This window comes from Medicago truncatula, chromosome 2, assembly GCF_003473485.1.
Source record: "Medicago truncatula cultivar Jemalong A17 chromosome 2, MtrunA17r5.0-ANR, whole genome shotgun sequence".
NCBI lineage: Eukaryota > Viridiplantae > Streptophyta > Magnoliopsida > Fabales > Fabaceae > Medicago > Medicago truncatula.
The window spans coordinates 33,145,053-33,160,376 of record NC_053043.1 but is presented as its reverse complement, the minus strand read 5'-3'; the positions used below and the strand labels follow the sequence as shown (position 1 = coordinate 33,160,376).

General features: G+C 31.2%; 2 protein-coding genes across 3 annotated transcripts; one reads left to right on the top strand and one right to left on the bottom strand.

Annotated features, from left to right (window-relative positions):
- Positions 1–831: 831 nt before the first annotated feature.
- LOC25486919 (terpene synthase 10) lies at positions 832–5,435 on the top strand. 2 transcript variants are annotated; one of them, XM_013608748.3, is made up of 7 exons: positions 832–1,129; positions 1,335–1,548; positions 3,231–3,606; positions 4,043–4,261; positions 4,353–4,491; positions 4,574–4,822; positions 4,928–5,435. In XM_013608748.3, exons 1-7 carry the CDS (start codon positions 902–904, stop codon positions 5,231–5,233), a joined length of 1,731 nt encoding a protein of 576 aa, XP_013464202.1. In that variant the 5' UTR covers positions 832–901; the 3' UTR covers positions 5,234–5,435. The 2 variants fall into 2 exon arrangements, with proteins under 2 accessions (XP_013464202.1, XP_013464201.1); XM_013608747.3 differs by having other exon boundaries at positions 1,335–1,593.
- A 929-nt stretch (positions 5,436–6,364) lies between these two features.
- LOC25486918 (DCN1-like protein 2) lies at positions 6,365–14,309 on the bottom strand. Its single transcript, XM_013608746.3, has 11 exons — positions 14,119–14,309; positions 13,116–13,177; positions 12,338–12,474; positions 10,535–10,593; positions 9,889–9,912; positions 9,209–9,291; positions 9,060–9,124; positions 8,877–8,926; positions 7,711–7,812; positions 7,531–7,590; positions 6,365–6,839 (listed from the first exon to the last, which is right to left on the bottom strand). Exons 1-11 carry the CDS (start codon positions 14,119–14,121, stop codon positions 6,705–6,707), a joined length of 780 nt encoding a protein of 259 aa, XP_013464200.1. The 5' UTR covers positions 14,122–14,309; the 3' UTR covers positions 6,365–6,704.
- Between the last annotated feature and the right edge of the window lie 1,015 nt (positions 14,310–15,324).

Below are 15,324 nucleotides of genomic sequence, written 5' to 3'. Positions count from 1 at the left end.
GAAAGTTAACGAAAATATAAGTTCAAATTAAAACATTTAGGGTTCGTTTGTTATAGTTTTTGGAAAAATAAATTTTTTAGTGTAATATATTTTTATTATAATTTTTTTAACAAAGAAACTTTTAAGGAAAGTTTCAAATTAAAAATTTGTTTGAATAGCTTATTTTAAAATGTCATTCTAAGTATTTTATCATTTTTCAATAAAAAAATTTTATACTAAAATTTTGAAAAAATCACTAAAAAAAAGCTATTTCAAATAGCTTTCCATAAAAATCATTTTTAAAAGATGTCATTTTAAAAAAAAAAAAAATGTGATTTTTACTATGTAAAATTTTAAACAGTGAATATTTAAGTTAGTGTACGTCAAAATCTCTTTTTTAACTTAAATAAATGAGTTTGAAATACTTCTACTATTTTTAAGTAAATTTTAAAAAATCCATTTTTAGAAATACAAAGAAAATTTGATTTTTTTAAATAACGGGCCCATAATTCAACATCTTTGAATAAAATGTTGTGTATGTTTGTCCTCATGAGCTGGTATGAACAACACATACTATATGTAAAATTTGGGGTTCAAATCCGGCCACAAAAAAAAAAATAACGTTGTGTATGTTTTGAAACATGGTGAGAGGAATATCATTTATCTTTAAAGGGATGGGAGAGTAATTTAATCTATATTATATAACAAATATTAATTTCAGAAAGATAATTCAAGAACTTAGTTGTGCTCTCGTGATGATATATATATATATATATATATATATATATATATATATATATATATATATATATATATATATATATATATATATATATATCCACTAATTAGGTATGATTTAGGTTACATAAGAACCACCAAAAACAGTCCATATAGCAAACATTTCCAATTCCTTTTGTAGCCAATGGTTTTCCCTATTCTTGGAAATCTTCCATTTAGCTTTGCAAAAAATATACTTCCTCCTCTTGGAAAAAAGTATTCTTCTCTAGCAACATGTAACTTCAATACCTTTTCTAGTAAAACTCAATGCAAGGGATCATATATACCTTCTTCAAGTACTCGTCGTTCTGCTAATTTCCAACCATCAATTTGGACTTATGATTATATCCAGTCTTTGAGCAGTGAGTATAAGGTAAGAATTGACGTTTATATATTAAAGGGTTAAATATATTTTCTGTCTCTTCAAAATTTTAAAAAAAATATAAAAAAAAATCCACCCTCATGATAACTTGCAGTTTTTAGTTTTACAAAATTATCATGCATGCATGCAACTTTAGTTCATGTTGTTAAGTCATATTTTTTAATGATTTTTTGTTGTAATGTTGCACTTAATTCAGGAAGTAATGTACAGAAAGCAATGCTCAATTCTAAAGGAAAAAGTAAGAATGATGCTTAACAAAACGGAAAATGAGCTTACTCAACTTGAGCTTATTGATGTATTGCAAAGGCTTGGAGTGTCTTACCATTTTAACAATGAAATTAGGGACATATTGGATAACATTTACAACAAACAAACATTCAAGTTGAAGAAGAATTTACATGCCACAGCACGTGAGTTCAGACTTTTGAGGCAACATGGTTATGATTTATCTACAGGTCATTGAATCTATAAGAAAAGAGAAATGATATTTGTACAATCATTTTGGTACAACTTTCTCTCTCATACCTACATTATGTTTTTATTCTCTCTCTTCATTTTTCCCTCTCTATTATTTTTGACCAATGAGAAAAGAGAACAACAAAGTTGTCTCAAAAGATGTACCAAAATTGTTGTTAAAATATCACTACTCATAAGAAAAAAAGCTCCTCAACTATCATTAAGTCGCAATATTAAGATTTTTTTTTTAATTAACTGCATTATTTTATTTTTTGAGGGGATTGAATTGATTCTATGTGATGGGACGGACTCAGAAATATCGTATAGTGAGGGCTATGTGTATATATAGTTTTAACAATAAATATATTATAGGTCAAATGCATCTAAAGGTCCTTTAAGTTTTTCATTTTTTTCAAAGTGGTCCTTTAAGTTTCAAAAGTCTCAAACAAGTCCTTTTAGTTTTTGAATCGTTTCAAACAAGTCCTATTGTAGATAGCATAGTTGGTAATTGCTTCCTTGAACTCATCTTTGGTACCAAATCTGACTCCTAACACCCACTTAAAATTAGTCATCTTTTGAGGCATGACAAATGGTGGATAATGCTCTTTGTTGTTATCATCTGAATCATCATCATCCTCTAAAAGGACTTGTTTTAAACGATTCAAAAACTAAAAGGACTTGTTTGAGACTTTTGAAACTTAAAGGACCACTTTGGGACTTTTGAAATTTAAAGGACGACTTTAGGAAAAACGAAAAAACTTAAAGGACATTTAGATGCATTTGACCTATATTATATATATATCCTCTGATCACTATTATAAGTCAAAATCAACATTTTAAATTCATTCAATACATATGTATGTGGTCTATATTATAGATCACGTACATCATTTATTCAATGAATATAAAAAATGTATTTTTTGCTTATAACAGTGATCGAAGGGTGTATTAAATATTTTTGTTAGCTTTTTTTTACATATATTATTATATATTTAGAATGTTTTGAACGAATTATCATATATATTTTATTACACTTACAATATTACATATGACTATGCTAGTTTCTTTCAAAAATAATAACAATATAACTATGCTAGCTAGTGAACAAATTTCATGGACATGATATTGATAAACTACAAAATGTAGTGAGGGCCATGGCACACAGACCCTTCAACGTGGGCCCGTCCTTGGTCATGACTATGTCAATGTAATTAGTACTCCATCCGTTCCAAAATATAAGCAAATTTGATTTTTTAGGTTCATTCAATTAATGATGTATCTGATTCATATTATGGACCACATACATCATTAATTGAATGAACCTAAAAAGTAAAATTTGTTTATATTTTGGAACGGAGGGAGTATACTCTGTCATTATACAACTATTTTACACATAGATTTAATGATGTGTTGGCACATTGTCACGTCGATTTATAAACACTACTAGGAAAAGCAAAATTAGGGATGGAAATTTGTGACGGAAAACATAAAATTCCTCACAAATTCCTTAGACGCAAAATTTAGTGACGGAATTAAAGAGGGATTTCATGTTTTCCCTCACTAAATTTCCCTCATTAATTTTTGTTTTTTTAGTAATGAAAATATGATTTTTTTTTTTATTTTTTATTTTTTACAGATGTTATTGTTTGTTTTGAAGATGAAATATGTAATTTCAAGAACGGTCATTTTGTTGATGTTGAGGGAATGTTATCATTGTATGAAGCATCATTTCATTTGTTTGAAGATGAACCTATATTGGATGAAGCAAGAGATGTCACATCCAAGTTTCTCAAAGAATTTTTGGACAAAAATGGAGATAAGAACATATCACTTCAAATAAGTCATGCTTTGGAGCTTCCACTACATTGGGGAATTCCTCGATGGGAGGCTAGGTGGTTCATTGATATATACGAAAGACAACAAAATAAAAATCATGTTTTACTTGAATTTGCTCAATTGGATTTCAACATTCTTCAAAGCTTATACCAAGAAGACCTTAAGTATACGTCAAGGTGCTAACCAACTTCAAATATTATTCCTTGATAAATATTACATGCTCACGTAGTGTCTAAATTTTAGAGATTTAAAAAAAATAACATAAGCTGTGTTTGTTTACCATAATAAAAATTACTTACTTAAGAAAATATTTTATCAAAATTATTTTTTTAGAGAACTACTGAGGATAGATTTTTATTTAAAGCAATTTTAGATTTTTTTTTCTTCAAATTTTTATTTTTCTCTATTATTAATTTACATAGAGATTACTTAAATAAATTTATATTTTAATTTTTTTTTGTTTTTTTGACGTTAATAATTTACTATTCGAAAATTTTAATTTAATGATAAATAAATAAAAAACTCAGTTGCTTACTTATAGGAATACTAGAGATTGAGAGATAGATGATACTTCCAACCAATGCTTATGTTTTTTTTTTGTTACATTTGAAGATGGTGGAAAAGAACTACACTTGGAGATAATTTGAGCTTTGCAAGAGATAGATTGGTTGAGAACTTTGTTTGGACTGTGGGAACTAATTTCAAGCCAGAATTTGATTATTTTCGAAAAGTTTTGACAAAGGTCAATTCCTTAATTACCATCATTGATGATGTGTACGATGTGTATGGCACATTGGAAGAACTAGAGCTCTTCACAAAAGCAATTGATAGGTAATATGTTTTACTTCCTCCACTTTATTTGAAAAAAAATTCTTGTTATTACTGAGTAATATAATTATCAATATTTTGTTGGTGATTCTAGATGGGATCTAAATGCAATGGATTCTCTCCCAAACTACATGAAAATGTGCTTTCATGCTCTCTATGACTTAGTGAATGAACTTGCTTTTGAAACCTTGAAAAAGTGTGGGTACCATATCACTCCATACCTGAAAAAAGCGGTAAGCATTATCATTATCATCATCATGATCACCATCATTTATTATTATTATTATTATTATTATTATTATTATTACATTATAGTGGGCAGATCTATGTAAATCATATTTGATTGAAGCAAAGTGGTACCATAGTGGATACACACCAAGCCTTGGAGAATACTTAGAGAATGCATGGATTTCCATAAGTGCACCTGCTATACTTACTCATGCTTACTTTGTGATTCCACATTCATTCAAAATCGAAGACTTGGTTTGTTTAGAAGAAAACTCCGACATAATTCGGCTTTCAGCAATAATTTTACGCCTTGCTAATGACCTCGGAACATATAAAGTATGTTTTTTACAGCTTCTTGAATTTAGCTTCTCAAATAAACAGATTAAAAATACAATTAAACCTTCATTTTTTCACTGATTATTTTTATTTTCTTTTTTAAAGCGTGAAAACGAGACAGGTGATATTCCAAAGTCAATTCAATGTTACATGAACGAAACTGGAGCTTCTGAAGTAGAGGCTTGTGAGTATGTTAAGTCCATGATGTTTATAGAGTGGAAGAAGATGAATAAAGAAGCTCATGGTTCATCTTTCTCTCAATGTTTCATAGATACAGCTGTAAATCTTGCTAGAATGGCATTGTTTATGTATCATCATGGAGATGGCCATACTATTCAAGCTCCTGAAATTAAGAATCGCATAACATCGTTAGTTTTTCAGCCTATTCCTAATATATTTACTAAACATTAATAGTATTAGACTTGTCAGTGATTGTTTAAATGAAATATGTTTTAAATTTAATTGGTTTTTCATACTTAAGATGTTAGTTGAGTGGAAAGAGTTTAGTCGTGTGACTTAAAGGTGTTGAGTTTTGAATTATCCAACGATTGTAAAATGGACATTTGTCTTTTAAATAACATGTTGTGTAATGTGTTTGACAGTTTGAGTCAAATAATATTGGTTTCCTGCAGCTTTATATGATTTCTTTGTTTTTGATTTGAGAAAGTGTTTTCCTATCTATTCATACAAATTTTCTAATGTTTTGATTTGAGGAAATGTTTTCCTATCTATTCATACGAATTTTCTGTTTTGATTTGAGAAAATGTTTTCCTATCTATTCATACGAATTTTCTAAAATAGTAAATAAATCAAAATATTTGACAATTTTCCAATATAAAATAAAAAGGAAGAACTAGAAAATAGAAATAAAACTATTTTCTCAATGTACATGCATACATACATACCTTCAATATAACAATGTCTGATGAAAAAGGTTAGAAATTCATTCCTCGACCTGATGCTCTGGTAACAATGTTGTTTGAGGCTAAGTAATTTTTCCTGTGCTATTTTTGGAATATCCAAATTGGCCATGATCCTTCTTGTTTCTGGAGAAGCATATGATCCAGATGTGCTCTTTTGATGTAACGTGGCACATGGGCTAAGTACTCGAAGATGGGGGGTTGGAATGAGGAATCAATCGATGTGATTTTTCTTTTAGACATTGTTTATCCTTCTTTTGATGTAACATGACACATGGGCTATGTTCTCGAAGATGGGGGGTTGGAATGAGCAGCAATCGATCGATGTGGTTTTTCTTCTAGACATTGTTTATCCTTCTTTTGATAATGATTATCTTATTAATTATCGATGAATGATGTAATCCATAATGATTATCTTAAAGAGGTTGTAAACTTATTACTTATTTGAAAATTGAAGATTTCGTTGAGATGAGTGTTTATGGAAGCTAGGTTTGTTGGACCATACTCGTCCTCATAACCACATTTGATTTACATATGATTTTTTTAAGATGTAATGATTTTTAAGCAAATGCGAAGGGATTTTGAGCAATTTCCTACTTGGAATATACATTTAGTAACAGAATAAAACAAGGAAAGGAACCAATATATATTATCTAACCAGACATTGTACAAGAATAAATTGTTAAAGGGACAACAAATTATAACATGGTATCAGTAGTTTCCCAGTACTAATTCCACAATACCTCCCAACGAAATTCATGTACTATATAAACAATCTCACATGAAACTGATGCTACTACTTGTCAGCATGAATGAGTTTGCTCTAGCAGCAATGTCCTCTTCTTTTTAAATATTTAGACTTAATCCCCCTTTTGGACCTAATCCCCCCCCCCTTAACAATCACAAGTCCGTCACAAAAGACCATAGATCAAATATTCTTAAATAGCATTTTACCGAATGAATCATCGTTTTAGACTAGAATCGGTTATCTGACCATGTTGGTTAACACCATTCTCATTCAGATAATCGACAAACTCGTCAATAAGATATGGCCAAGCACCTTCAGCATCATAATCGGATAAATTTGAGCTGACAGTCTGCATAAAAGAACATGACAAATATAGTGTTAACTTCATAAAGGCAACAGCACAGTATCATCGATATGCCAGCTGAAGAAAAAGGTACTACTTGCATTGAAATCTTTAAACACAGTAAAAGTGAATACTTGCATTGAAAAAGGTACTACTTGCATTGAAATCTTTAAACACAGTAAAAGTGAATACAAATTCGAGTGTATTGTTGGATAAAAGATTATTTTTTTGTAGCGTAAATAAATGAATAATATCCTTATGTATCAGTTAAACTATTCTCAAAATAATATTGCAGATTGTCCTAGTGTATTGTTGGTTCCTTTGTTCCACGTGACGCAGTGTGTTTCACAACCAAGAAAGTGTAAAACAAATCTCAATATGTAAACAAAGACCACAAATGCAATCAGGATACAGAATATAAAAAAAGACCTGAACTACTTAAAAAACAAAGTTGTTCGAATGCTATTAATATCTACTGTTGGCAAGATGGTCAGACACAAACATAATGAGAAAAACAGCATGAAAAATAAATGTAGTCACGTTTACTTTTCCCTATTACGATTCTGGATATCACAGATACAAGCAATGACCACTCATGCAACACTCACTATATCCACATCAAGAGAGGTATGCCTCCATATTATGAGGGCATCGCCTATTGAACTTTATTCAAAAGGTAGATAAATTGTGAATTTACCTTTGCAAACTCCAAAAGTTGAGACCATGTATCCCTAGATATTGCTTTGTTATGCCGAGCCTGAGTAAGTAACAATGAAATTTTCAATTTGAAGTAAAATAAACAACCATTATCATACCAATAAGAAAGCTTCAAACCTGCAAAGTGAAAACCAAAAAGGTGTATGATTAGGGTTATTACCTGCAGGAATTGGCACCAATGTTCAACCAGTGGCCACTGCTTCTCAGCAAATAATAATTGCCACATTCCAATAGCTGTATCCAAAGCCAGAGATTTTTGACCCTGCAAAAAATTAACTTGTATATTACAGTTGAGTGTTAACAGATGGTAAAAGTGAAAGAACCAATACAGCAATGAAATCAACTAATAATTTATAGGGTCATGTTAACCAGTGTCGGGGCACTGGTTAAGGAAACTAAAAAAAGGAAGTTCGAAAATAAAAGTAATACTTTTTATGCTTTTCAAGAGTTGACAGCACAAGTTCCAATGCAATACTTACCACATTTGACTCCTTAACCAGTGCCGGGGCACTGGTTAACATTACCCTAATTTATATGCAACTAGTTGAAATTATGGATAAAGAGAGGAGGAGAAAGAATAACGAAGACTAAAATATAGTTGTAATTGATGATGTGATGTTAAATAACCAACCCTTGAAGTATTTGGTACGTTGAGTGTATACATAGTTGGTACGTTATAATATTTTAACCGGTATGCTATTGATAATTTTATATCTAATCTACTTAAAATCAATAAACTACATGTTAAAAATATATTTTGACACACAGCGCCTAGCAACATAGTGTTGGTGTTTCAAACAAATAGTCCGACATCGAATACTTGTGAAAAACAGAGGAGAACACTATCTATAAAAGCAGAAACGTATGAGACTGGAACATCAATTCCGGATTTGAGGTACGTGTTTTCATTGGTCAGCGTAAAGTCCTCATCCATTATCCTCGTTAATGGGCATTTAAATCGTTATGGTACGCTGATAACTATGAAATCTGTACGAATTCGTACGTGCCAAAAAAAAAAAAAATGTACCATGAATTGGTTCCCGGTTCTCTACCTAGTAGAGCGGGTTCTGTTACTATGGTACTAACCCCTCTGTATAGAGATATGAAACTCTAGTCCTAATCCTAATTGAACAGGGAAAAAAATCATGATAATAACCAAGTAAAATGGACGGGGCAATTGGGTCTCATGCACAAATTAGTATATTTCATTTGGTTCGAATATATTGCTTAAATTAGTATAAGCCAATAGGTTATCACTTACTTCCCTGAAAATTAGTTAAGCCACACAAAGAAGGGGAGGGTTAACAAGAAGATACCAATTCATACCTTCTCTTTTGCCCAGCCAAAAGCAAAGTTATATATCTCGCGAAATTTTTCTGGACAACCAAAAGCAAAAAATATAATTTCAGATCTTCAATTAACATTGGAGATACTTTCTAATGACAAATGAATAAAAATTGCATGACTAAGACTAATTTCAAGCCATGATCTGGATGCTACTGTTCATACGTTCATCTTTCAGCTCAGAGCGCATATATGGTATCTTTTCACGGAACTTCTCAAGCGAATCAATCCTGCAATAATTTCATAAGACCTTCAACAGGGATTATGTCATTACATAAACAAATTTCATTACGAAGTTACTATAAAATTTATACCCCAAAGATTGTAAGCCTTCAGTGAACTCCTTCTTGGAAAATTCACACATAGTGCCAGCCTTCATGTGCCATGAAAGAACTAACTGCAAAACGTAAACATCCCATTACCTAAAGCATTCCTATGGCCCTGGACCCTAATCATAATAGGAGCTTTGTAGCACCATTTTTTTAAAACAAAATCTAAACACTCCATTTACAAATATTGGACATTCACAATATAGGGACCATAATCATCCAGTTGCACCAACGAGTGAGGATTATTATCCATTATTTTCATAGTTACAAATAATGGATCTTATCCTGTTATGTTTAATTTCTATTGGAGCTTATATATAGTTAGAGCTTTTTCTCAGCGGAAAATAATGGATTGTGAAACCAATATAAATATTTCTGCATTTCATCTGTAACTTACTGGCCACTTATATTTTACACTAAAAGAAATTTTGCCCTTAAAAAACCATGTGAAGTTTTCACTTTATAACCCCGGGGTATCTCTTTCATAAATTCACAATACCTACTGAATTTTAGTCCTTACGTATTTGTAACTTGGTCTTGGATGATAATTGTTCAAACATTTTCTAAAGTTTATTCATTTGACTATATTAAAGGAGGAACAGTAAATAATCACAAAATCATGCATGATCTGAAAATGAAACAATCTTAAAAATACATATTCATACCATTACTATGTCTTGCGGATCCACCTGTACATGGCAAGAAAACATCAATTAAACTTTGAATGAATATGGTCTTAACCTTCTGAATGAATCAAAACTTAAACGTTGCAAATGTAAATAAGAGAATAAAAATCTGAAGTGCATAATATGTAAACAACTTGTACGACAAAATTTGACGAGACCTAGGAAACAGAAATGACCAAATTCATTATTATTCAAATTGGGCCTTAAGTTTTGGACTACTCGATCAACTAGTTTCAACTAATTCTAGGGTAAGAAATTATCCAAGAACAAATTAAGAAATCATTTTTAGGAGAAAAAAACAAGTTCTCAAGACACATCAAGCATCTCTTAAGTGTTAGCTCTAAGTAAACCAAGTGTAAAGTAATGCCAAGGATTTCTTTCTTCTCTATTATATCCACCACTCAGATTTATCTTAATAGTTAGTTAATCAGATCCCTTAAAACTTTGAAAACCACTCAAGTACTTGACAGCAATTTTTTTCCAATTTCAATAATAAAAAACTAAGGATTTACTGATTACAAGTACTGTTCAATTAAATCCTTCTGTGATAATTACATGTGAAGAATTATAAAGATACTGAATCAAAGACACAAGAATATAATTAATTGCAGGCCGAAGCACTAACCTGGATATCATTGCAGAGGAGGGTGATGCCGTCTGCATAAATCATATCAATATATTTATCTGTATGAAAATTAGGGGAGTGAAGGATTAGCAAACAGTCATTATGCACCTTGTTTTAATAAATGATAGTGATTTACTAACGTTGGGTAAGGAATGACTCAAAATAAGCAACTGGCAGCAGCAAAGATATAGATATAATGTTCATAGAGCGTCTCAGCCCAAAAAACAAGGGACCATGATCAACTTCTTTAATATGACTTAACATGCAATAGTTACAGGGATCTTGTATCTAATATATTTTTCACAGCTCTTATACTCAATAAATGAAATTTCCTATTAGAACATATGAACTATAGATCAGAATAATTGGGTTGTATCTAAGAGTAATTTAAAATATCATATATTATCTCTTAAGGTAGATTTCCATATTTCTTTATATTTCTTATTTATTTAATTATTTAATTAGGGTAAATATCTAGTACTAGTATAAATAAGGGTTAGTGAGTAAACTTCTGTATAAAATAAAATGTGTAATCACAATTGGAAGTTTTTTTCTTTCTCATCCTTCCTAATCACGTTTCAAAGGTTTTATAATTGTGCATGAAGACCATAATCACAACTTCAACATGGCATCAGAGCAATACATCCTTCATGACCTATCAAGTCACTGTTCCATTGTTCCATACCGTTGCCAAATTTCAGCTGCCCTTCCTTTCTCATAAATCTCTCTTGTTTGTGGGTTTTCTGTTTGCTGCTTCCACAACCTATCTCAAAATCCTTAGAATATTGTCCCACTATTGTATCCATCATTTGCCAACCTCTCCCATATACAATTTCTCCTTGGTTATGAGATGCAACTTGGCCTCAACTAGCCCAGATTCAGTTTGACCTTGGTTATGTCCCAGACTGGCTTGTCCTCTACTCTACTCTATCCTTTTTAGGATGATCTTTGACAAGTTTTTCTTACCAATGAGTCATAAAATGATGAGTTAATTGTGATTCACACCAGCCTACCATACAAATGGTGATTTTTTTTCCTATCTAATTAATAGGTTATATTGTGTTGATTTGTTTTCTTAAACCTTCCATTATATTTTTCATCAAACCTTGATTTGTTTTCTTATTTAATTTAAAATTAATTTGGATTAGGAGTCTAATACAAGTATGGGCTAGTTCTCAGTCTTCTGAATAAAATAATAATCACAATTCGAAGTATTTATTCCTTCTTTTGTCAACTTCAATACTTTGAATCAGTTGCATTTTCCTATGGATTTAAGTAAAAAGAAAAACTGCAGTGAGAGAGAATAATTGAAGTATACTATTAAAGATTCAGAATATCAATATTTGTAATGCATGAAAAATATGATGTCCAAATAGAGACACTTTCATCAGCATAAGGCTACAAGGAGCTCTAATTATTTTTTCCTACATATTTCTAGAATGACTTCATCTAGCTACATCGCAGAATCAGTTCTGATCCATGATACTTTATCTTAGAATGCTTGAGAAGCATATTTAATCTGAGATAGGGATGAAAGACACCCATGTTCTCTCAAAGTAACAAAAAATATATTATGTGGTCAAATTTACAAGCTTTCTAACAGGCTTTCAATCTGAAGAGAAATAAAATTTACTGTGGCTGTCTGTCAACCGCCCTATACATGTAACACTATCATTGCGTTTTCAATCCTTTTGCCATGTTTACCGAGCCATTGAATGTTATGCTTATGGAGATTATAAGTTGATTACTTGCAATTATTTTAAAAGCTATAGGTGTCTCAATATTTTCACCTTCATTGCTAACCTTTATATCTATTGTATAGCTCCTCCAAGTGTCTAGTATCAGTGAAGGTTCTAAGCTGAGGTTGGCTGTAAAAATAATCAAATGCTCCTTCAAGATTCCAATCACTAGCCTTCAGAGCCTGCATTGCCACTTTCTCGCTGAAAATACAAAATTAGATTACCATATTAACAGCAGAAGTTAAGGATGAAGTTGACAAACAATTGTATAACACACAATAAATTTGATTGAATCAACTCACCAAACTAAAATTCACAATCAACATAGAACCCAAAGTGAAACATGATTGGTGTAGAAAATAGAAAATATTATTCAAAATTACAATGATCCAGTGTTGTAAATTGTGGATAGCAGAAAGTAGCATATTGTTTAAATTCCGCTAGGCAATAGTTATATAGCGCCACTATAGCCGCTATTTGACAGCATTTTTTACTAAATAGCATATAGCAAACAGTAGCGGTTTGCCAGAATTCCGCTATGCTATAGCAGTAGAGCGTGACTATCCGAAATATACAAACAGGCGTTCAATCCAAGATTGAATACAGATTCTTCCATTCTCTCCTCTCCCCTCTCCACCATCAACAAATAAATACCAACATATACAAAACCAAAGAGGTATCTAATTCAGTTTTATTTATAGACCAATATCAAATTCTTTAGTTAAAAAAATGATAAATATATATAACCGCATTAAAATCTAGAAGTTTCTAAAGCAAGTCATAAATCAACATATCCACCGAAAAAACGTGAAACTAAACAAAACAAGCAACTATGAAATTACCTAGCTCCAGTTATGGTTACAAACTGCTGGACTTTATCCCGATGACCTCTCCCCAATTTATGCTGCAAAACAAATCACAACAATTAATTAACACAACACACATCATAATTACGTCACTAAGAATTACCAACAGCCTGTTTGGATTGACTTATTTGAGCTTATCTACCGACATAAGTTTTATGAGACTGTTTGAGAGAACTTATGAAAACAACTTATGCCCTTTTTCTTACACTTTTTTTATCTTATTCTCACAAGTGGTCCAAAATGGCTTATAAAAACAACTTATAGCACATAAAAAAAAAATTAACTTACAGTATACACGAAAACAAATTAACTTTAATTTATCTTTGGGTAACATCCAGATAAACAACTTATTTGCAGCTTATAGCACAAACGCTTATCATGTATGATGTAAGCATATATACCTATAAGCGAATTTTATAAGCTATATCTAACTTATAACTGCTTTTAGGTATAACTACCAAATCCTCAATTCTAGGTCATAAGTTCTCCAATATACCTATACGCAATTTTTATAAGCTATATTGTTGAACTTATGAAAATAACCAAAAAAAACTTGTCTCAAACAGTGTCACAAAGCTTATGCCAATAGATAAGCTAAAATAAGTCAATCCAAACAGACTCATAGTTTTCGTAAGCTTATACATAAGTGGTTATTAAGCGTTTGTGTTATAAGCTGCAAATAAGTTGTCTATCCAAACAAAATCCTAACTATATTAATGTCCGCTGTTGCCGTCACCGACAAATCATTAAAGCTCACTTTGAGTATCATCATCAATTGTTACAACATGCAAATCATTCAATTCAAAACAAAAAAATCACTCAAACTGATTCATAAAAATAACAACACACAGAACAACTACTTTTACATATTTTGCATATATAAATAAACAATGAAAAATAACATTAAAAAAAAATACTAAGAATTTGAAGAAAAATGATGTGAAAAAAGGTGAATCGAAGTGAAAGGTGAAGAACTAACCATGGTTTGAGAAAGGTGGAAGAGCCAAAAATCTATGGAGAGTGAAGATCTGCGATTGGGAACGAAATTAGGGTTTTGGAATGAAATGGAATTTGGTTCGGAATGGAAAATTGTGAAGTGAGAAGGAATGAAGGGATATAAGGATTATAGTTTTGGAACAGTGTAAACTGTGGACCCTACTTACCTCGATTTCTTCTTATGTTCGAGTAGGCAGGCATAAGAAGAGTATAAACAATTCTTTTGGTTTAAAAATATTTGGATTTGGATACCTTTCAAAATCTTGAATGAATTTTTCCAATAATGATTTTTATTTTATTTTTAAATTTGGTATCTTCCATGTCCAAAGTTTATATTCGAACTCATCGCCTTGATTACGATGGTAGAGACACACAGAACATCTCATTGGAATTGTATTATAACTCTAACTTAATTGATCATGTGGTTTCCTGACTTATTTGTTGTTTTCATTTTGATCTCAACTTCTCAAAAAACGCTCTTTTCGAACTCTCAAGTATACCTCCGTTAGTCAAACACGTCCTTTTTATCAAATGATTTATTCTCCTATTAGCGAGTGAACATGTGGCCTAGAAGGATGAAAAATATAGTTGAAATGCATGGAAGGGTACTCTTTTATGTATAACACCTGGTATGCCAACCTACATAACTTAAGTATCTAGATAGTATTTAGGATAGCCAGGGATGTGTCAGATTAACATTAAAATGGTTAGTCTAGATAGCGTTTAGGATAGTCAGGATTGAGTGACGGTGATAGTGTTTTGTCATATTTCTGTAGTTGTCCATATCAAAAGATATGAACACAATTTTGTCTTCTTCTGACCATGTGTAGAAATAGACAAATGACTTCATAGACAAGAAGAATGAACAGATACTTCCTGTTTCAGCAACGGATTTTTGAATGACTATCCAACTGAATTATCCATATCTGGTGATGGTTTAACGTCCTTGATCTGAAGCTTCTCAACCATTCTTTATGCGCTAACACTCTTCCCCAACGTCTCTCAAATCCCTTCGGAGTTGAAAACCATGAAGACGACCAACAAGACTCTGCTATTTTAATTGTGTCATTACTTTGCCAAATCAAATAGCGCATAAAACGCTTAGGATTTTCATTTTGATTGTTGTATCTTAAAAAAAACGAACATACTATTTACACCAAAATTGTTATATCCGGTGTAAGCCTAAACA